The sequence below is a fragment of the Arvicola amphibius genome, chromosome 12 (assembly GCF_903992535.2).
Source record: "Arvicola amphibius chromosome 12, mArvAmp1.2, whole genome shotgun sequence".
Classification (NCBI taxonomy): domain Eukaryota; kingdom Metazoa; phylum Chordata; class Mammalia; order Rodentia; family Cricetidae; genus Arvicola; species Arvicola amphibius.
Window position 1 is genome coordinate 7845471 of NC_052058.2, and position 24685 is coordinate 7870155.

Genomic DNA, 24685 nt, shown 5'->3' on the forward strand with positions numbered 1-24685 from the left:
TACAGCCACACCAGTGTGGCATATCTGTTACTACCCTTACTACATACTATGGTCTCCAGTTGCTTTAAGATCACAGGGATCTGTCAGTTAATTATGTAGAAAATAACTCCAGGCCAATGGGCATGTCTAATTTTCTGAGCCTAACAAGCTACTGTCGTGTGTTAGACACACGGAATCAAACTGCTGGAATCAACATGCACTTGGCGATGAAACAGGCATTTAAAAATGTATTTCTCTAACTATTATTTAAATTCCTTCAAATGCATTCAATGATAATAAATCTTCAACATTTATAAATTTAAAGCCAGATACTAACCAAAATACACAAAGTCTCCTCTGTCATTTCCTTGCATGACTGGGCTAGGACACAGTGGCTTCAGACTGAGTGCAGTTTTGGTTTCATGCCCTGTGCAGGGACTGTGCCTGCCTCAGAAGAGCCATGGTAATGTCATTGTCTACAGTTCACTTGCTGAGTAAGATGGCAAAAAAGCAAGGCAGCCACTTTTATCTTCATATTGACAGACTATCTGAATAACAGGATAGAATGTCTGAAACGTGACACATGTAAATAGATATTTATTTTGGAATACGTTAGTGCTACCATGTGAAAACAAACTTATTTGAATCTTGTTTAAGATCTTGCTTACTACTGAAAGTCTATCAGAATCAATGGACTTACCACCTCTCTACACAGTTCCCATTGCAGAAATAACTGCTCATCTCTTGGAAATAAAACAAAACGTCTTCTACCTTAAGCTACAGTTATCACAGCATGGACAGGCATTCTGAACAGACTACATGCAAGAAGGCAAGAGGGCCCACATCTGATTCATTGAAGAATATTTCTCTCAGCAAGTGCATCCTTGCTAATATCATATGCTTATAAAATTGAATGAAATTTAACTAGGCATCCCCAGAGCTTATAAGAGTTATGTCTTTTAAACAATTTATACTTTTATTGGATCCAATTTCACTAATATGAATGTGCTTACTTATGGAAACAGAAAACACTAAGTTTCTTTGGTCAGTGTCTTAGGCTATGGGGTATAATACCCATGTGTTCACTTATTCTATAGTATTGTCATTTCTATAGAATCTTGCATCTCAGTGTAGGTTTTATAGAAGGAATCCTCCCAGTCCTTCCTTTTCTACAAAGCCTGCTCCAGATGGCTCTGAGCAAGCAATAGGACCAGGAGGCAGGGTGGCAGCATTCCTCTAATTCAATACAACATAAGACATGGAGAGCTTCGGTATGCCAGTCTGTACTCGGGATGGGTTCTGACACTGAAATATTTGAACCAAATTTCCTTTAGAACTTTTTCCACTTCAGGTCTATTATTCACTGTTAAAGATTTATTTTTGCTGGGCGGTGGTGGCGCAAGCCTAGCACTCAAGAGGCAGAGGCAGCCAGATCTCTGTGAGTTCGAGGCCAGTCAGGTCTACAAAGTGAGTTTCAGGGCAGCCAGGGCTGCACAGAGAAACCCTGTCTCAAAAAAACCAAAAAATTATTTTCAATGCTCATGAAGAAAAACACCATGCTACATGAACCATTTCAAATATAAATTATTGTTTCTTTTCTCCTTTATATACTTCTGGCAGACATATAAGCTAGATAATCAGCTATCCAGTGAGCACTTTTTTTGGACACAAATAAGGCAATTTTAATAATGTTTAAGATGTCAGGGTAGAAGGCTATTAGGCAGGTCACTTATCACTACCTGCCATGCTCTCCCATCATGGTAGGGACTAAACTCAGGGCCTCATACATTGTAAGCACATTCTACTGCAGATATATCCCCAGCTCAAGGTAACTTCACAAGGATTAGAAATAAGACTTGGGAAACAACACTGATACTTTATCTACCACTGAGTTAGGAAAATTATTTAACCCCTTTTTCTATTTCTTCATATCTAAGGAGGATAATCAGATCTGTTACACAGGAAAAATTTTACACTCTTACAATCTTTCAGATATTATGAGAAGCTGGGTCTGGTGGCATATGCCTAAACACTCAGCATTCAGAAGGCTGAGGACACAGGGACTGAAGTCTGGGTTATACCAGAAGAATCTGCCTCAAGAGAAAAAGCGGGGAGGATTGCTTTCTCAGCTGAGGGAACTTCTGTCAGTTCCTTGTTCACTCCTCCATTCTTCCCCATCCACCCATCCTGAGAGGCAGTCTGTACAGTGGTTAGGAAGGCAAGCCCAAGGAGATAAGCTCTTTACTTCTTTGTCAGTTTGGACAATACTCAACATGCTTCATTGGGTTTTCCTTCTCAGGAAAATAGAGGAGAAAACAAAGCAAGATGCAAAAAGCTCATGTGTGGGTTAAGTCAGTGTGTCTCTAGGTATGCACTTGGTAAGTTCCTGCGATGGAATCTGTAAGTGATAAACAGAATGTTACATGCTTTGGCATATTCTGCATATTTTACATAAAAAGGCAAAGAACTTAAGAATACATAGACAGGACAGAGTTGCTTAGTGGCTTTATGTATGAACAAAGTAAAAATATATTAAAAATTAAGTGTTTGGAAGGCTGGAGAGATGACTCAGTGGTTAGGAGCATGTGCTGCTCTTGTAGAAGACCTAAGTTTGGTTTCTAGCACCCACACAGGGCAGCTCACAACCACTTGTACCTCCAGCCCCAGTGAATGCAGCATTGCTGGCCTCCACAGGCCCTGCACTCATATGCACAGCTCCCCCCAGCGCCCCAACTATGCATTTAAAACACACACAGAATTAAAAACTAAAATGAAGTGTTTGGGAGAGGCACAGGAAGGGCTGAGGAGGTTATGATCATAGTGGACAGTTGGCAGCATGAGGTGAGTACAGACACAGTGAGAGAACAAGCTGGCTTCAGATTTCCAAAGACATCCCAGACAGACTGAGAGAAAGAATCCTGGGAGCTTTGGCTATGGAGGAAGGGCACCAGTCCATTTGTCTGAACAAGAGATGGAGGACAAGGCCAAGAGAAGATTACATATGAAACAAACCGAATCTAAATGGTGTGTGTGTGTGTGTGTGTGTGTGTGTGTGTGTGTGGGTGTGGGGGAGAGAGAGAGAGAGAGAGAGAGAGAGAGAGAGAGAGAGAGAGAGAGAGAGGAGAGAGAGAGAATTCAAGAAGAAATGGAAGCTGGATTTCTTTGAAAAATACTTCTTGTTAATATTTAATTGTGGAACCTTAAAATAATTTATGCTATTATAAGACAAAATAGCAATTAAATAACGATGTCACAAAATCGAACTAATGGGACTACAGACTCAAATCTTTACAGGTGGAAAATAGTTTTACTTACTTTCAGCATAGAGAAATGGTATTTTCAGTGAAATACTTTCTATGTGCAAAAGAAAAAGGGAGAATAACTATTTTACTGCCTAGTTTTTTACCGGAAGTCACAAGGGTATTGGGATTTTGAGGCAGTTCTTGGTATTGTCATGTAAATATAAATTCCCATGCACTTGAGATGGAACACCTTTAATTTTGTTCAAAAACAGACGAAGCGAAGTCCACAGAACGATGTTCTGAATTTAAGTTAGAATTATCATTATGAACCACACGTTCTGCCAGGAATAAACAGAGAAGGAAAGTAAAATCCTAATTGTTTTCCTCGAAAAGACCCAGAAACAAAATGGTGCCCTGACAATCTAAACGGTTTCCACATGGAAAGAACAAAACTAGTAGTAAATAAACACTTTGGAGTCAATGAAAACATTTGATCCAAGTGCAGCAACTGTAGCAAGACCTAATTAGGATAACATCTGATGGACAGAAACACACCAGCTGTGTCTAACCAGCAGGCTCAGCCCTGCAAACTGAGGCTAAAGGCCAGACAGGCATTCACCAGGCTTTCTCTACACCATGCAGTGTTCAAGTGGAGGGAGAAGAGAAACTGTTACAGAAGTAACCCTCCATAGAAAAACAAAACAAGAAGCATCACCACTTTGCCGTCCTCCACCCACCATGTGGCAGGGATCACCATGGCCCATGCAGACCACAAAGAGCTGAAAGCATGGCAGGCAGCATAGGCATGTGCCCCTTTGTTACACAGAATGAGACAGCAGAGAAGCCTGAGGGAAATGAGCCCCGGATCTAAATGCCAGTTACAAGAACACAGGGGCCAAAGGAGGACACAGAAAGCGTTCCTCAGCGCTGGGGCTGCTTAGGGCAGCTGATTTGCCTTCCCTTTCATCTTGGGCACTTGGGTTTTATTTACCAACTTCATGCCAAAAGGCAAGAAACAGAAATCATTGAGCTCTTTCCAAAGCCTCAGTAGCAGGTACAATTTGACTTTTTCAACAACAGCAACAACAACAACAACAACAAATAAAAATAAAAAATTCAAAGAAAACAGGACATGTAAGGAAGAAGAATTCACAAGTATAAGGGAATTAAAAACATTAAAGAATAAAACCATCAAGGGAATGCATGGGAGGTATTCACCCATGGTAGTTACTGCTACTGTTAAAACAAGTGTGATGCTACTTACTATGAGTCCTTCTGTCAAATAATCGGATCAGCAAATGGACTAAGGGATTGAATTCCAAGGAAGTACAAATGGTCAACACATGAAAACATGTTTGACATCCTTAGCCCTCAGAAAAATGTAAATCAAGACTTCACTGAAATTCCAGCTTACCACAGTCAGATCGGCTGTCAGGAAGAAAACAAATGGCAACTCATGCTAGTAAGGATGGCAGAGAGGAGAGCCCTAATACATTATTGGTAGAAATAGAAATTTGTACAGACACTATGGAAATCACTATGGAGGTTCCTCAAAAAACTAAAAACAGATGAACCCAGCTAGTTCACTCTGGGGCACATACACAAAGGAATCCAAGTCAGTCCACCACAGGATACACAGACCCCTAAGCTTATCAGTATCATCCACAAAAGCCAAGTGAAGGCATGAGCCTCTGTGTCTACCAAGGGTACATAGACACAATGGGTTTAATAAAGAATGATATGACACCAGTATAGAAAATGGAACTAGGAAGCACAAGGATTAAAAGGGCACGTATCTGTCCTATTGGTGGAGTCTGTATTTTAAAAAGACATGGACGTAGGAGCATGTTTAGTGGAGTTTTGCTTTACATTTCTTTCTGATGGCTAAAGATGTTGAACACGTTTTGATGTGTTGGCTATTCGTACTTCCTGGGTGAATTTTCGGTTTGATTCATTAGCCTATGCATACACTGATACTTCTCTAAGACAGCTGATAGATTGATAGGAATTTTGACTTTTCTCATGAAACATTTTTAATACTTTTATCTATCTATCTATCTATCTATCTATCTATCTATCTATCTATCTATCCATCCATCCATTATGTGTACAGTATTCTACCTGCATGTATGCCTGCATGACAGAAGAGGCACCAGATCTCATTACAGATGGTTGTGAGTTACCATGTGGTTGCTGAGAATTGAACTGAGGACCTCTGGAAGAGCACTCGGTACTCTTAACTTCTGAGCCATCTCTCCAGCGAATTTTGACTTTTCTTAGCATTTCTCCATATATAAACATTTTTTCATGATAATACACTGAAAATGGTTTTTAGCCCAAGAAACATTTTTATTTTATGATCCTTAAGTTTATAAGTAGAAATCACTATAGCTCCTTCCAGACTCAGTGAAACAGATAATTCATAGTTTTTAGTGACTAAATTTAAAATTTAATTAAGTTATCCAGGAAGCCTGCCTGTGTCCTCTAGTTTGGGAGCATGCCCCATATTGTAATTGCTGTTAAAAAAAATGACACAAACCTTTATCTAAGGCTTATTGTCCTTAGGAAGGAGAACACGTAGTTTTCATTCCGTCTCTCTAATTAGTAATTTAAGCATATGTTCAGCATTTAACTCTAAATGTTTGCGTTTTCCCCAAGCTCTAATACAGCTGTCCAAGATTTGAATGCCAGAAAACATTTAAATATCAACATCTGTTGAATTATGTTAATTTAGTGTAATATAATTGGGCATGAGATGGAATTGATCGGAAATATATGAAATAAACAAAGGTAAATTCCCATCTGTAGCTGGTACACAAACAAAATCAATATGGAATGACAAAAGTATTTATTCCCTAAGAGAAAAAAAGTACTGGATATAAAACAAATTTGATTAAAAAACACACAGACCAACAACTATATAAACAAATTTCATATTATTTTTAAATTAATTTTGCATTGATCTTATAACTGAAAAATGGTAAAAATGGCAATTAAGTGCTTAATACTTGACTGTTTTATATCAGTAAGTAAAATATTTTACTTACAGATACATGGGCATTAAGATTTATACTGGAGGATATCTGTTCTACTGTGATCGGGCGGTGAAAGACTTCAGTAGGTGGGAACATGAAATGAACCTGTCCACATGCTGGCATTCCACGAAGACAGTCAGCAGACACACCGACTTTATCTTGACGTATGTTTATAAACCGAAGCAGAAACATTCCAGTAACTCTCCCGTTAATGAGTTAGGGCTGACTGTTGTTTGGGGAAGCATTTTGGCACAGGAGCACAGTGCATCGCCACCCCCAAATGCTCCCTAATGAAGTTACAAGGCAGGCTGCAGGAGTGGCACAGCTGTTGGGATCCAGCTCTGCAGGGGCACCTTAATCATTTCCTAGGGGATGCATCTCTGGGAGGGAAAGGTTAGAGCTGTGTCCATGCCCACTTCATCGCTGGGCCAATTTGGAGAGTGCCAACTGTGAAACAGACACCTGTCCTTAAGGAAATAGACACCAGACCACACATTTATTTCAGTTAAGAGTCGCTGGAACAGCTCACACATGCTAACAATTTTCCGTCATTAGTGACCACACCTCCAACTGCCATCCTTGGGGACAGAGCCTGTGCACATGTCTAAGCATTTGAAAACATCTAGCTCACCTGTGGGAAAAAGAGGTTACTAGGTGATCAGAGTTACACCAAAGGAGAGTGGATTTTTATTCACTATACAAGGATAAAGAAGGTATTTCCAGTTGGTAATATATCTCATTCTTTGCGGGTCCCTCATCTCCAACCAAAAAGCAACAGCTCAAAATTCAAACTGACTAGTGACTAATTTATTTGGTATAATCATAACTTAAAATAACCTTCTCCAGTCATTCATTTAAAATCTTGGCAAGGAAGGTTAGAATTTCAGGATGCCAAAGGACAGGAGCCACGAGCACTGGCAATTTGTGCCCAGTGTGGTTTTATAAAATACAATAATTTGATCGCAGAGTGTAGAATGGGAAAATTAAACCCCTTAAAAGCCATTTTATATCACATATGTGGGAAGTTTCCAATTATTCTGCTCTAACTATCTCTAGCCCTCGAAGTTATTCAAATGTTCTTTTTAATTAGGACACATATATAATTAAATGTATTCCAATTAAACAAATATGGAATGCATACATTCTAATTAAAGTGAACATGTGAGTGTCTTCTATTAGCTTGGCCATGCACACATATGAATGAATGGGAATCACTTCGAGAGTCTCTTCCCATGGAGGGCTGAGCAAAGCTGTTCACCTCAAATGAAGTCTTACCCTAGTTCTCAATTTGGGAAGAAGAGGTCATAAAGAACTATAACATTTTAAAGTCAGTGTTTAAAGGTGGTCCCAAGTCACTCTTTGGCCATATAAAATGTCAACCTGCATAACTTACTTTAAAAGTACAGTGTTAAATGATTACAGCTCCAATGTGACAAGGACAGGTCTGTTTAACATGCTAAAGACCCCAGAAGACAGGCCAGGCGGTATCTCCTCACCATGTGGCTTTGCTGATATATGCAATTTTGTGTATGTTCCTGGGAAAGGCAGCGACACACACAGTCCACGTCCTTATGCAGTTTCTAATGAGCAGCCCTCCTCCCATTTATTAACAGCTGCGCAGAGATGGAGCCGTTAATACTTTATTTTTGGCAAAGCTGCAAAATGACAAATAGTTTTGTATCTGTTGCAAATTAGGTCTCCTTTCCAAATGGCAAATGACAGCATGGGGAAGACTGAATCCTTGAACATCTTTGAATCTTTAGAAGATCAAATAAGAAGCAGCTGTAATTCTATCACATCTGTGACTAAAACGGTGACAAGTGCCAGCATGTGAAATGAATGCCTTCCACAATGGGACAAACAGGGACACTCTTTTCATTTTGATTGAAGGAGGAAGATATGAATGAGTACAGGAACCCCTCTTAGAGAAGTGGGAATATATAACAGGATCTACTGTTTCTCAGATTAAATCTATTATTTTCTATTTTATTAGATTTTTATTTTAATCAACCTGGCAAGAATAAAGCAAAAATCAATCAATCAATCAATCAATCAATCAATCAATCATCCACTTTCTCCTCAGATGAGCAGATAACATCAGGAATCAGATCACACAGTACGCAAGGGATATCAAACCATGTGCATAAAATAAATGAAAAAGATACTTTTAGGAATGAAGTGAAAAGATATCACAGAAATTAACAGAATTAAATTCTATCACCAACAAATAGACTTTTACTTGATTTCAGATAATACCTTAAAGTATTAGATAGTCTGCCTAGGTCCTTTTTACGAGTATATGGCAAAAAACAAATTTTATAAGAGTCTGGTAAGGAAGAGGGGAAATTCTATATGACCACAAGGACCTCCAGGGACAAAGGGAAACTTCTTGATGAAAACAGCTGAGTTGAGCTGCCCCAAGTTTTCAAGTTGTTCATGGACTGTCAAGTTGAAAACACGTCACCAGTGTAAACACTGGGGTGAAAACACTTGTCCCAGGATGACACATGACTGAGTACCAGGCATCCCTTTATGCTTGTCAACTAGCTGGCTTTCAGTTTGGGAAGGTGATACTGACCTTTCCAAGTTTTTACAGAATTATGAAAACACTTACTTGTAACTTTAAGTGAGAGATGCCCCCATCAAGATGTCATGGGGAAAGATTTATTTTTAAATATGCAAATTTTAAGATTTGCTTAAATCTTAAGGAGTACAATCTGTCACCTGAATGCTGAAATGTAAGACTGGAACACGCAAGGCATTTCCCACTGGCTGTGCACTGACAGTTTCTCCCTCTTCAGGTAACTATAGATGGTATGTGGGTGGAAACACCCCCAGATAAAGGAACTGGTTGAACCACCCTGTCTCATTGGCTCCAGATGAGGTGGTACCCAGGCTAGAGTTCCACAGCTCTGGAATAGGCCGAGAACAATGTGGATGCTAAAAGTCACGCAGGAGTTAGACATGGTGGTGTCTGCCTGTTACTCAGCACTGTGGAGGCTGAAGCAAGATGGCTCTGACCAGGACAGCCTCGGCCACATGCTAACATCCTATCTCACAACAACAGAACAAAACTCTCAGGTACAGTGCCCAAGGATTTAGTTTGGTTCTCACTTTGAAGGACAGATTACTCAACATCATGTCTACTAATGATTAAAATTTGAAAGTGATACGTAGTTCAGAAAGTAACATTTAAATGTGTTTTTATTTAACTATGTTTTGAAAGAAACTTTTATTTTCTAGAGTTTCCACTTGTATTCTGAAAGATTTTGAGATAAGTAAAAATGACCAAATGGCACAAAAACCTGGTACTCATTAAACATTAGACAAGAAAAAAATACAACAAAATTAGGGTGAAATTCATGGTAGGAAATGGAGAGTAAACACTGAAGCAACGGAGAATGATGGAACACAGAACTCTACAGTGACGGCTGGGAGAGCAGACCTGGAGTCCAAGCTACACAGTGCTCAGTGAGGAGAGTGCACCCAGAAGCTGGAGGTCCACCTGGGCAAAACAGTGTGACTGTCTCCAAAACCAAACAACACCCTTTACCCCAAAGGAAACCAAAGTCCTATGTTATGGCCATAAGCCCTAAAAAATGAGAAGAATCAATAATAGACAAGCAACATGGAAAAACACTGGAAGGTCATGCAGCTTAAATCACTGCAGGGAGAATCCTGAGAAAAGCACCCAATGAGCACCCAAGGATGATGCCATAAGGAAAGGGTTCACATTACTCACTGTGTGAACACATCTGCTGTATGATAGGGCTCTCTGAGAAACAGCATGAAGCAACCAGCTGACAGGCAGGTTAGAGGAATGACATCAAGTATGCAGGCAATCAATGAGTCTATAATTTCATTTATAGTAAGTGTAAGTGCTAATGCAGCCTGTTGTTATTTTATTAATAACCACTGGGATATAACAGGATGATGTATTATATGACAAGCATTGCGAATGGTAAGTAAGCAGGGCAGAGATGCCAGAAGTACTGAGGCAAGGTAAGAAATTCAGAAGTCTGTCACTTTGATGAACATGCAGACATACAGTACAGTTCACAGAACACAACAGAAACTGTATAGAAATGACTGAAGCCAGGGGATCATTGAGAGTTTGAGGCCAGTCTGTGCTACAGTGTGAGACCCTCTCTCAAAAGCAAATGAGCAAGTGACTGAAATATTAAAATGGAGTGGTTAAGGAGATCTTATGTGTTGTCTCTTCTCATTGTATGTCAGACACAGCACTGCCTCATGCTGGTAGACAGACAATGCTGCTATATTTACATTAATGTAAAGAGCGCAAAACATTAAAGTGGGAGAGGAAAGAGCATGAAGCAGATACCCAGAAAGCTACCACTGAAATGTTCTGTAGTTAGTAGCATTGGTAAATATATAACTAAAGCTCTGCTAGGAAGATCCTTAAAACTCCCCAAGGTGCCCGGGGTAGTTGTGCTACACTCCTTCACAGTGCTCACTCGTGTGTGTGCTACAGTCAAACACGTCAGCATCTCAGCCTTGACTCACTCCAGCAGAGCACCTGGGAACTCACGCCTCTGAACTTGCTTGGGATATTCTGGGAGTAAATGGTCCCCGATGCAATGACTCAGTGCAATACTGCTCTCTTCTCCAACCTTTATGTTTTTCCCCAAGTTGAAAAAGGCAAGTGCAGTCACTCATCCAAAAGGGTTAAGAAAAGTCAAGATAATATTAAAATACTAAGAAAGAAAATGGGTTTCAGGAGAGGAATGTAGAATAATATATATGAATTGGAAGGTGAAGATTTTCATGTTGCATTTAATAAGACTCAGAACAAAATTGAAGCTTCAATCTTATTTCGCCTTTCCAAGCTGCCCTGTACGCATACAGTCTATGGCAGCAGGGCAAAAAGGACACACAGCACAGTCATTAATCAAGACAAAGAGAAAATATGGGATAATGCTCAAGAAGAGTGGTCTGGAAATAAGAGTACAGAAGTTTTAAAAAGTCATTTAAAGATTTGAGTTAAAATATTGAGAAAATTGACCAGCAATGTTCCAAGAACACAGCTTATGTTTGTATTTGTACCTGTTGCAGGGCTGTATAGGTTGTGTAATTGTGTATTTCTAACATAGAAATGTCATGTATGTATGTGAGAATCAGACAGGGATGGGAGAAGGGAAGGGAGAGGGAGAAGGGAAGGGAGAGAGAGAAGGAAAGGCTTAAAAATGGAGAACGAAAGGTTCTCCAATACCCAAATGAAAGGAGCTAGAAGCAAGAAATGCAATTACTAAAAAAATTACTTAAAGATGGTGGGGGGCATGAAAATTCTAAGGAAAAATGACCTCCAAACAAGAGTTCAATTTTCAGGAAAACTGAGCAATGTGATAAAACTATGAAGGGATTTGCAGACACAAAATCTCTCTGATTGAACAACCTGCTTTCTTGCCCTGAGAGCCATGAGACCCTGAGAACAGAAGTCTACAGGAGACAGGTGAAGAGTCTGCTGGGCCAGTGAGGGATAAGGATGCTGCACATGCCACACGTCAGGCCAGGCCGATATTACAGAACAGAACGGAAAATGCCAGCAGGACAACAAACCAGAAGCTACAATTCCAGGGGCAGATTATTGATGAATTGGGGCAAAAAAATAGGAAATAAAGCAAATGTCAAGCAGAACCATGATCACCACAAGCGAAAGTTATACACGAATGGCTAACAGCTACGTGCATTCTCCTAATGACAACAGATATTCAGTGCGGGAGGAAAAGATAAAGAACCAGGCATGGGAATGTATGGGGACGTGGGAATCACAGCCAAAGGTGAGTCAGTATGCAGTATAATTGGAAACGCTAGAGAAGTGGTCATATAACCATGCAATATGGCTACACTGAGGCCAAGAGCAAAAGGAAAAGCTAAAAGTTGAAGTGTTTGGAGAGTAAATATAGAGAACAGGACAAGATGGCGATGGGCCCTTCTGTACGTTATTTTTCTTACAGAGAATTTAATACTGTTAACTATGTGTGAGAATTATATGATTGAAAAATACAATTCAGCAAACATGTAGGAAACATGCAGGTAAGAAAGGCAATGGCAATACGAGAGTTACAGAAGCCAGTGCTTGAGACCTTACAGGTGTGTTTATCTATCTACAGAACAATGCTACAGAGTGGATGCTACTCCTTTTGCATTTTATACATGGGAACAACAGAAAACTTCAGTATTTGCTCAGAATCACCCAACTAGAGCATGGGGACACTGGGCTGCAGTCAGGCATGCTAATCCCAGAACAAACATATGAGTATATCCACTCCTTAGGCTCAGCTTTCTACTCATTCTACAGCTATTCTGATCACCAACTGTAAACATCCAAGGTGCCAGGAATGCTTGTGATACAGTAAAGCAAAGGTATTGTACTTATGTGGCATAGAGAGAGGAAGACGCATAAAGTGACACAGATGACACTGTCTGATGACAGTACACGGGTCACTGCTTATAGTGAGCAAAGAAATGAAGAAAATCAGAGTCAGCCTTCTTCCTCCTGTCTACATAGTGATGCTGCAGACAGACCCCAGGCCCAGTGATATTAAACACAATCTCTACTGATGGGCTAAACGTCACACCCGCTGTCCAAGTCGAGTCTTTTTATTTCGTTCCAGTCAGTGGAGTACCTTGCCACCCTCATGAGGTCTTGGGAGAACAGTTCTCAGGTCTGATAAAGATCTCACTTTGCATTTGTTCTTTCACAGATAAAGCTTTAGGTTTCTGAGAAATAATTATTAAGTCCAACGTATGATGGTCAGTTCTGCCTCATCCAATCAGTTCACACCTTTGTTGTGGAACAGAAAGACGAAAGGGAGAACTCTTCCCAACTACCGAGGCCAGCTGTGCTCTCCTGTCTAGGATTACTCTAGAAAGCGGGTCTCTTGGTCTTGGCCCTTGCACATGTGGTTTGTGCAATACTCAGCAAAAACAACCAGAAAGGAAAGGGTTTACTTGAATCACAAGTTCAGGTGACAGACATTAATACTGATAAATCTAGACAATAAGAACCTGAAGCAACTGGTCACATCATACCCACAGCCAAGAGCAAAGAATTAATCAATGCATGCATATTTGTGCTCAACTCATCTTCTTTTTTATGAAGTGAGGTACTAAACCCAAGGACTAATATTATCCACTTTCAGCTGGGACTTCCCAGTCAAATAACATGATCAAGACAATCACCATGCCCACAGGCCAATGACTCTCCCCAAGTGAGCTACACTGCCCTGAGTAGATCTGGCAGTCATTCTGATCAATATTTAGGCAAGAAAGAAAGCCACTGGTGTCTAAGTGAAAATGAAATCTTCATAAACACCAGAAGCACATTTGAAAACACACTGTCAAAAGCAAACTGCAGAAAATTCTCCGCATTAGAAAAGAAGACAAACAGACCACTTATGTAACTTAAGATGAAAAGGACCCTAAAAGCACTTTTAGAAAAAAAAAAAAAAGCTATTACCTTGCATTTTACCAGCTTTAAAGGAACATACCCACATGACATCTTTATAAAAGAATATAACCAAACTGGCATCTTTATAAAATAATATAACCAAATGGCACCCTTATGAAAGACTATAACCAAAACAGCATCTTTATAAAAGAAAATAACCAAACTGGCACCTTTATAAAATAATATAACCAAAATGGCATTTTCATCTTCATCACTGGAAGGCTTGAAATGGGTTCTGATAAAACAATCCACAATTCACCAGGCTTCATGGATGTATTGAAGGGCACTGAGCCCGTGAGAATGAAGAGTCCTGAATGCTTACCTGCTGGCTGTTTTCATGGAGCAGTTTTTCTTGTGTCCCCTTTCCGCTCGGTTATCTCTCAGAAGCTGATGCTATAAAAAGTGTCAAGACAAAGTTGTAGAAACAAAAATATTTCCGTTATATTAATTTGTAATAAGGAAAACACTCTGTAATCAAAGGGACACTGGTATGCCTGGTTGCATGACTTTCTTTGCTAATGATGCCACTGTTACTGGTGCAAAAATGCCAGCCAGGGGGCAATCTGTCCTTGACAACTGCAGTGACAGTTAGCACATGGCCTGGAAAACTAAGACTACAGCTCAGGTGTTATCCTTACTATTGAGTGACTACATCCTCTGCTGTCTAACAGTGAGGTTTGGCTCTGATCTGCTATGGTGACAACACCCTGTGCTGTATAACTGTCAGGTTTGGCTGTGATCTGCTGCAGTGACAACACCCTGTGCTGCCTAACAGCCAGGTTCAGCTGTGATCTGCTGCAGTGAAAACACCCTGTGCTGTCTAACAGTCAGGTTTGGCTGTGATCTGCTGCAGTGACAACACCCTGTGCTGCCTAACAGCCAGGTTCAGCTGTGATCTGCTGCAGTGAAAACACCCTGTGCTGTCTAACAGTCAGGTTCGGCTGTGATCTGCTGCAGTGACAACACCCTGTGCTGTCTAACAGTCAGATTCGGCTGTGATCTGCTGCAGTGACAACACCCTGTGCTGTCTAACAGTCAGGTTTGGCTGTGATCTGCTGCGATGACAACACCCTCTGCTGTCTAACAGGTTGTAACTGTCAGGTTCAGCTGTGATAGTTTTGAGGCTGATATGAAAAAGCTGATACTGTTTCTTAAGTATGCAACAGCCTGCCATAGCAGAAAATACACAGGAAAGTGTTCTCTAAAACATGACTGCCTTGGAGATATATATGCATGTACTTCCTCCGAATGTCTAGCAATCCATATCTCTTCATTGCTGGTTTACTCTAAATTAACTAGAAATAAAGTAGATGAGAAAAAAAAAAACCAGCCAATTCTCTTTACCATGTGTTCACTGAAAGTATAGCTTAATTTACTTTTAGACATGATTACGTGTATGCAAGGCTAGTTTCACCAATGCACACCTTATCAAAAATCAACCCAAGCAGAGAAAGAAACTTACAAGCACTAACATGGGACAGACTTATGCTCCACCCTTGAGCTTCTTTGTTTCAATGACAGAGCCATTGCGACCTTAGGCAGGGTCCTTTACTGTTCTACGGTCTAGCCTCCACCCATAACACAGATATTGGTGGCAATTAACTGCCAGGCTGCAGTGTTAAAGATGAACCAGGGAAATGCTTAGGCAGCACTGTGAGACTGACTGAGAACATGGCCTGGGAACAGCAGTTGTGGTGGTCACAGTTAAGGAGCCTGGCAGTCTGGCTGTCCTTTGTATGGCAGAGAGTACCAGTCACTTCTGAAGGATAACTGTTAACTGTTCTGAACAGTTCCGCAACATCACTGAGGACTGAACGCTAATCTGGCCACCTTCTAGATGGCCCAGACTTTGGTTCAGACCCAGTATCCAGGGATGTTGTAGCCACACAAATTCCTCTTACGTATTGACTTATTTCCACTCAGATCACCACCTTCCTAGTCCAGACCATGGTTTTTCTCACTTGTCACAGTCTCCCAAATGGTCTCCCTGTCTGCAATCTTGCTCTGATCCAATCCACTCTGAGCTGTAGTCAATAGGAGTTTTCTTAAATGAATCTAATTTTATTATGCTTGAAATAAAATTCAAAATCTTGCATCAGGCTATCATGGCCCTTTATAATTTGATTACATCTCTACATGAATAACTTGCTGTGCTCCTTCCTGCCTATAGTCTCATCTCTTTACTTCTATATATCCCAGCCATACAGAACATTTTACTGGGGATATGGACCGTGCCCTTGCTCACAGTGACTCTTTGCTCCAGTTTTTCAATTTATCAGCATCTCCAGGGCTTAGTACTGTTCTGGAACATTTTTAGTGCTCAATAAATATTTGTTGAATGAATGAACGAATGAACGAATAAATGAGGCAATGAAATAGGACATGAGATTTGGTATATGATATGTAGCTAAAGCCATAGCTCATTATTGCTACTTATAGAAAATAGTGACCATTTATCTTAAGTCCATTAATCTGAAAGTGTTTCAATTTAGAAACACTTCATACCACGAACGCTAAATTGGTTCTGAAAATAAAAAAATTAATTGCTTTGGCATTTCTAAGTCTAGTGACTTCATGTCTTCATATAAATGAACATTTGCGACACAAGATAGCTCAAGGTGAGATGACAAAATCTCCTCCTTTCTCTTAGATTCATGGTAGTTAATTAACTTCTCATTTTAAGATAAAAGTTACTGGGACTGTTTCCCTGGGGCTGGTGTTAAAGCAGTTCAAACACCTATAAACTACATTGCAACAAAGTTCGACAGTTTAGATTTTAAATTGCAACTATGACGACCAGCTGTACCAATCTGGTCTGGGAGGTTTTTAGCCCAACAGAAGGATGAGGACAAAGGAGATGATACTGACTCTGTACTATGTGTTCTACCTCTTCTGAATATCCGAATTCATGCTTTTAATGGTAGTGTATAAAAAAGACAATTATTGCAATAATGCACTTTATACACACAAAGACTTCAACATGAAACTACCTCAGTTTACCAAAACCCACCACCATCACCACCACCACCACAGACAGACAGACAGACAGACACAGACACACACACACACACACACAGATCACAAATCGAGGTCAACAAACATTTGAAATGAAGTTCAGATAAAAAGGACCATGAACTATGTTATGCATAAGTTATGCATGAAGCTAAATGTTTGGAGACCACTTAGAAGAAGGCCTGGAGCAGAAATACGCCTCTTGTGTCTGGAGGCTGAAAAAAGGCAGCAGACTGAAAACCCACAGTAAGAGCGGCTGCAGCTGCAAGAGCCACTCACCTGCCCGGAGACACTCTCCAGTTTTAATAGCCTCTTCTCTGCTCTGTGGGATTTCTATCAATGTCACAGGTAAGGTCACTCTAGGGTAATGACTCAACAATGTCATCTTGGTTAAGAACAGAGCTTCTGGATATGGTGTAAAGTGCTCCTTACCTTCAGGATTTCAGACTTGGGGACTTAGGCCAAACAGAGGTACAACTCCCTGATTTGTCTCCTGCAGGTGTACACTAGAAAATGGCCCAGAAGAGGACAGTCACAGCACCAAGTGCAACACGTAAAACCATGGCACAGAAGCTTAGAGCTGATGGCATCAACCAGGAAGACAATAGAGGATTACTCGTAGCTCATGGCTTCGATGCAACAAAATGGAACCCAGATCAAAAGGAAGTTGCATGTTCTTCTCTTCTGTGGATGCTGATTAAGTGTGCCTGGTCAGAAATATCTCTGCTGGCACACCCCTTTAGGAACGCTTCAAATACCTGGAAAGCCATTTCAAGTCTCCCAAGACTCGGCCTTTCAGTGTCTTCAACATTAAGAACGAATGGAGTACTACTTAAACCATGACCAAGGACTCATTAAGACACTTGTAAACTAAAACACTTGCAAAATGTCAAGCCATATGATAGTCAAGGAGGCAACGCCTTAGAATCTAAACTCATGCATACAAACACACACACACACACACATACACACACACAAGCATACACACACAGCCCCACAGAGACCCATTAGTGCAGACACACAGGTATAAGAACACACATAGACACATGTGCATAAACACAAAGGCACAGAAGCAGACAAACACACACACACATATACATTAATAGATACACATACACACAAAGCACATACAGATAGGCACACAAGTACACAGAAAAATGGGCATAGATACATACATATATAGACACTAACAGACAACCACAAACACACACACAAATGTCCCCTTTGTCTTTCAGGTGAGTGTCCTTCTTGGACCTCTCCTTACCCACACAACTACCAAGAGTCATTGCCTCTGTCAGACCATCTGTGGCGGAGTGGAAAAACAGGGCTGCTTTTTTCTAACTCTTCTTGTAAAGGTAGCAAGTATCTGACAGAAAACAGAGGACAGGGAAGCTACATCCTGAGTGTGACAGAGGCAGGGGCATTGCACAGAGCACGCAAATGGAAACGAGACAGAGCAATTAGGAACAGAAAGGAGTGGGAAGGTGGGCAAAGTAGTAAGGTGAGGATTGGAAATGAGGCTGGGTCAATACTATCATTAGTTTATGTTGCTACATTGGAATAAGAGAGAAGGCGACCACAAAGCAAGTCTCTCATTCGACATTCAGTGGAGAATTTTATGATTCTTCATGGTTTTGCATTGCATCACTTGGATCTAGGATTTGCCAACTGTTCTTTGTGCTACAGTTAAGTCAGCTTACGTTGAACTGAGAAATAACTGTGTGCTGTGATGCCACGCTAACTGATCCTCACCGTGCAGACTCCCTGACTGTGTGTTCATTCACTGGCTGAAAATTATCTTAGCACCCACATCAATGCTTTCTGTGCTCCAGCAGTCACCTGCAGACATAAATGAGTGGTAAAGCAAGTCTCCGAGGTGAGCCACCTTATTCAGATGACTCTGTCCTATACGGCTCTCATAGTGTGAACGGTTGTTCTAGTGTGTGTGTCCTTTTGAATACAATGTTTTTGCACTCCTATGGCCCTTGGGAATAGGGTCTACTGCTGTTAAGCTCAAGAGGGCTGTGATAGGCTAGTACAGAAAACACATGCCTGTCAAGAAAAGACTTCCTCAGGTAGGAATTATAGTGCCATTGGTCAGACTTTAATGTTAAGGAGTCAATGGTCTGATAGTGAAACAGAAACAAATGCATGCACACACACACACACACACACACACACACACACACACACACACACACGCACGTCATGCTTACAATTACAAAAAAACAACAAAAAAGCAAGGTTATAAACTTTAGTGATATTTCATTTGTATTTTAATAAATAAAGCTTGCCTGAAGATCAGAGAGTAAAACAGCCCCATTGGTCAGTCTTACAGATCAGGCAGTGGGGACACACACCTTAAATCCCAGTAGCCACACTAGTTTGCCATAGAAACGGGGCGGTATGGTGCATGCCTTTAATCCTAGAGAGGAATATAAAACGGGAGGAGACAGCTCTCACACACAGTCTCATTCTGAGATTCCTGGAGGCAGGATCGCCAGTTCAGACTGAGGTAGAGGTAAGAGCCAGTGGCTGGCTGTTTTGCTTTTCTGACCTTCAGGTTGAACCCCAATTCCTGTCTCTCAGTTTTTCTTAATCGTGCTACAACAAACTGATTGTCTGATGAAGCTCTTGGGACCAGTAGCTGGAAGAAATTAACTCTGCACTTCCTCTGATAACACTGGTTCAGTACTCAAAAATTTAGTGTTTGAGTCTACTTACAGATCCGAACTATCATAAATGAAAACATCACCTACATTTACTAATTAATAACTAATCTTGTCAAGACAATAATGTGAAATGCACACCAAAGTTTAGGTAAAAGGTCAAACAAAAAATTAGTCAAAAGGATTATGACACCAAAAAGTGAAAAAGAATTGGTAATTTTCCTCTTTAAAAGGTATGAGTGATAAATCCACACTTTCTCCCGTACTGCAATGAGCCCAGGCTCTCGCAGGCCAGGCACGTGGTTCTCGCAGTCACAGCTCCGCAGCCTCCTGTGAACCTCAGACAGTGCTTTCCTTACGGATCGCCTGCCTAATACACAACTCTTATCATTCAGAAGAGCAAAAGCCCTCACAAGGAATCAAACACTAAACTGTAAATTTTAGGATTTATCACAATCTAACTTCTTAATAATCTTAGCACATTTTAAAGAGACAACTGATACAGTCAAGAGCAAGGCAGAATAGTTCTTCATCTGAAAAGATGATCGATCTGAATGTCCAGTTCCTGCCAGTCCAGCTACTCACTGTGCTACTATGTATGTCAAAAAGACAGCTAAAAACACCCACCTAGAAATATATCAGATCTTAGGAGAAGCTACTGCCTGTTCCTCAACTTAATAAGGCAGCCTGCACTGCCTGACCTTATGCAGTTTTAATTTGCTTGGAATTTTGTGCTCATGCTGACCAGGGCCTCTAGTACTACGTGGATGAGGATACTTCATCTTCCAAGCACTGGACTACATACAGACACATGCCAACACATGCGGTATTTAGTAGTAAAGCCTTACATGTGACCAGTTCCACAGATGTCACCTGTGTGACAGGACAGGGCAACAGGAGGACTTTTAGGTGCTAACTGAGGTCAGAAGAAAGCCCCAGCACAATTAGCTCCTCGTATAATAAGCTGCTCTCTCTCTGCTGACCCCCTACCCGAGGGAGATGAACACAAACTGAAGGAAACTGTTCCTTCTGGATTAGAAGGTTCCTTACCTGGCCATGTTCTGTCCTGGCCCCAGGGCTAAACCAGTGGCTGTGGAGAGAAGAAGAGCTGTTAGCTGGCCCCTCCCCAGAAGCACTTGCTCGCCCATGAACAGTCAGCATATGCTGTGAGGAATTTGTTCACACTAGCTACAGAACCTTAAATATGCTTTATTTTAATGGATATTTCATGTAATTCTAGACTTACACCAATTTTGACAGCAATGTAAGAGTGCTCATAACCCAGTAATTTTCAATTTAATAAGCAAACGGAGTTAGAATTACATTTCCATTTAATTATGTTAACATAAACTGCTGGGACTGTGTTCATTTTACAAATCAATTCTGGTTATAAAAATCTACAAATGCTATCATTTGCCACAACTTAATTATAGCATCATTATGCCAAATTATGACCTTTTGATTATTGGAGTTATTTAAAAGGAGTTGAAAATACAAGAATATCCCATTCTGTAGTGCTGTACTAAAGACCGAAACAAAAATTTCCAGATATGAATCCTAGACTACCCATGGCCCACACTTTAACAGCTACAGCAATCAGGATTTTGGGTCAGAACAAGTTCCATGACAGGAAAAACACAATGACTGCACAGTCAAAGCCTCCCATTACTCTACTGCCAAGTCCGGCCCTTTGGGCACTAGACTCCATCGAGTCTTGCCACACTGGCCGATAGGAGTTCTTACTAGCTGCATGACCAGTGCTCCGGTAGCACACCATATAAAGACTGTCAAAACATCTAAGACTAGGAAATAGAGGAAGACATTGAAAACATAATTACAGGATTTACTGGAGACTCTAAGTGCCATTTAGTTTTAGAAGAACAGCATCTTTATGTACTGTAACCTCTTCAGGGACATGACATGTATAGCCAATCCTCATGAAAACCTTAGTTCCAGATATGAACATGAGCTCTGGATTCCGCTGCCAAAATGTGCTGTCAGTACACCATGCTACAGAAGGGCAAGGAAAACTTGCATTGACTGGTACATCCTCTCAAAGACCACTATGCATTCTCTGACTTCTGGGGCAGCTGGCTGGGAGTGACCAGACTCCACAGAAGCAGGGCTTGTCTCTATTTCCTTTAAGTATTTCTCTTGGTCATGGCTGGTGATGTTCCCTGGCAGGGCAGAGCCCACACTGCCATGATAACGGACACTTCACTCAGTTCTGTGTGTAGAGTCTGGAGTAGCTACCAGCTGGAAGCAAACTTTCAATGAGAGTTCCACTGACAGCTTGAGCAAGATATCCTATCTGCTGTGGATTGTTTTAAAGCAAAGTATTTAAAGATCAAATGCACACCCTAGTTAATCATTTCATAAAAGGATTAAAAACAGCAGTCATTTGTGCCATCTCTCAACTCCAAAGCCCTGTGGAGAATAACGGAGCCTTTGCTCTTTTCCTTCTCAAAAACAAGCTAGATTTTGTAAGATTACAGCAGAGTGACAGTACATAGGTGACTTTAGATGCTAATGACTGACTTCCTAGTATCACAAATTTATTCTTCATTAGCTCCTGACGCTCTATTTTAGTCTGATAGGTAAGTGTCAGATATTCTATCACTATTACAAAGTGACCACTTCCTGTCACTGAGCTGCTTCTATTTCTCCCACTTCCAGTGGTGTCCTTGATGTGCTTCCGCTGTCTTTCTGTATTCCCCTCAGCTTCCTTTCATGGAAGAGTCATATCTCTATCACCCAGCGATGGGAGATGTCCAAAGCCCACCTTACTGTAAGTGTTCAGCTTTTCTAAGGAGTTTGGGAGATTTCTGTGGTGCTTGCTGATTATCTGCAGATTAGTTGCTGCCTTCTAGATCTGGAAACTGGGTCCGGAACTGAAGCTTCTACTACACCCTCTTCTCTCACCATTATTATAGTTTTTACCTTCATAGGATTTGGGTGAGAAGATTTAAAAATAAGTTTTCCATGAGGCAAACACTGTAAGAGGTGGTTTGGCCAGTGAAACCACCCTGGGACTTAAGAGTACAAAAAAATACAATTTGGCAGTGTCTGGAATGGTTACTGGGGGTGGGGTGGGAGAGACCAAGATTATATTGCCTAGGTTAATGTGAAGGAGGGGAATGTGAAGAAGTAAACAGGCCTCTAGGAGGGAAGGAAGAGAGGAGCAGGGAATAAACCGTGCAGGTGGAGGGAACTTTGAAATTGAAAGAGTAAATGGAGAACCCCCAGGAAAGAGGAAAGGACTGATTAAAACACAACTGTTAGAGTCAACTGTGGACAAAAAAAAGGTTTATTTCCTCTAACAAACCAAACTGAGAGAAACGGGAATAAAGGGAGGTATGAGTCCTAATGAGCAAAGCCTGTGACCGAGGAATGAGAGAGCTGGCAGAAAGCAAAGTTCCAGAGCCCAGGAGCTTTGGGTGGTATTGCTCCACAGCAACTAAGAAAGTGCTTTTCTATTTGAGTAGCATGCCAGTGAAGCCCACCAGTCAGGTGGAGAGCAACCCTGTGCCAAGTGCTGGCATTTACTGTTCATACAAATCTCCCTGCAGGTCTCAGGAGCACCCCACAAGCTAGACAGCAATTAATCCCCAAACTCTCAGAGGTAGATGCTTTATAAACAAAGAAACAAACTCAGAGAGGTGAGTGATTTGACAAAGATTTCATAAGTGAGTAACAGTTGGAGTTCAAAAGTCAGTATTGTGATTCTGAAGCCATGTTCTTCCAGCCACCACACCTGTGGCTACTAACAGAAACGAAACTGAAGCCAAGGGTATGTATGACTCAAGGATCCAAGCCTCCTGTGAACAAGGGCAAGTAAAGAGGGGTAGGTAGCAAGGAAGAAGCTTTATGGAGCATTGGTGTGGTAGAGAAAGGGTGGCCTCTCTGTCCACTGCTGCAGAAATGAGAGTCAACAGCAGGCTGTTCCCGTTGGGCAGTCTGTTTCCCTTACCCTGGCAGATTTAGATGCTTCCTCTTCTACACCTTCAGTACTTTTGCTATCATCTATCTCCTTTCAAGAAATCAGGTTCAGACACCAAGGTATTTACTTACCCTGGTAAAGGAAACTGGAGTTCCTTGAGAGAGGGACAGAATTAAGGGCAACAATCACGGCAATGGCAGCCATGAGAAATGTAGAATCAGCTATCAGAAGCAGTAGCCAATAAACTGCACCATCTAAAAAATGCTCATTGCTGGGAGCCTGACCTAGGGCAAAACATAGGTCTGGCTGAGCAGTTCTCACTACAACCTTACCAAATCTCCAGTGCTCACCAACATGCCAAGGCTGGCACCCAAAGGAGTAACACTGGGCCCTGCGTTCTTATTCAACTTTTGCTTTATTGCCACCAGTTTAGTATCATGAGTTTTGATGAAGAAGGAGCTGGGATTGTGTTTCTGGGTTGTTCCGCCCCTTTCTGTGCTCACAGAGCCTAGGATAATAATGAGGATACAATTTTAATGACACTGTATCAAAAGAATAGGAAGGAGCTGGGGAGATGGCTTGGCTGTAAAGTGCATGCTGTGCACGCATGACGACCTGAGTTTGAGCCCCAGGACCTACACACGGAGCTGAGCAGGCAACACTGGCTTCCAGTCCATCAGAATGGAGGGTATCTCTTGGACTTGCTGGCCATCCAAACTAACCAAACAAGAAAGCTTCAGGTCAGGTTTAATGAGTGACCCTGTCTCAGGAGACATGGTGGACAGAGACTGCTCTGTCAATGCTCAATGTCAATGTCTGGTGTGTATGAGCACACACACACCAAATAAGAAATAAAATGGTAGTAGTGTCCTTCAACTGTGAGTGAAGCTTAAATGAAGGCTAGTAACCGAACCAGAATGCAGCTGCTGTGATGTTTATGGACACGGATTTGCACTTGAGTCAGGATTTCAGAGCGGGCTCACTGAAGTCTAACAGGAAAAGAAGTAGAATAGAGAGAGACTGAGGCACAGTCCGTCAGTCTGCTCAAGGCAGAAGAGCTGGATGTGAGCTCTAAGCTCAGTTCTCCCTGTGGGATACAGGTACAGGCTAGGCACATCTAGAAACAGAGCCTGCCTTGCCCAGTAGGCTCTGCTGGAAGCAGAAGTCTGCACCTCCTCCTGAGCTGCATGCAGCCTCGTTCAAGCAGAGCAGTATTGTAACTACAGAGTGGAAGGGATTGCGTTTCAGGTCTCTGTAGATGCTGAGTGCTGCATAAATTCCTCCTCATGCTTCCACAATCCCTTTCCCTAAGCACAGAGCTGCACAGCAGGTAGCAG

General features: G+C 41.3%; 1 protein-coding gene across 8 annotated transcripts in view; it reads right to left on the reverse strand.

Moving 5' to 3' along the window:
* The window catches only part of Gpatch2 (G-patch domain containing 2), a 155372-nt gene that overhangs the window by 29206 nt on the left and 101481 nt on the right, over nucleotides 1–24685 (reverse strand). For 7 of the 8 annotated variants that reach the window (XR_005287712.2, XR_005287714.2, XR_005287713.2 and 4 more), the window contains 2 exons: nucleotides 20459–20498; nucleotides 14050–14120 (listed from right to left, as the gene is read on the reverse strand). Coding sequence is in view for 4 of the 8 variants with exons in the window: in XM_038349676.1 (XP_038205604.1) it covers nucleotides 14050–14120; nucleotides 20459–20498 (111 nt within the window). In the remaining 4 variants the exon portion in view is untranslated. Of the gene's footprint in view, nucleotides 1–3294; nucleotides 3334–14049; nucleotides 14121–20458; nucleotides 20499–24685 lie in introns of all 8 variants that reach the window. The other variant, XM_038349679.2, reaches the window with a different exon arrangement.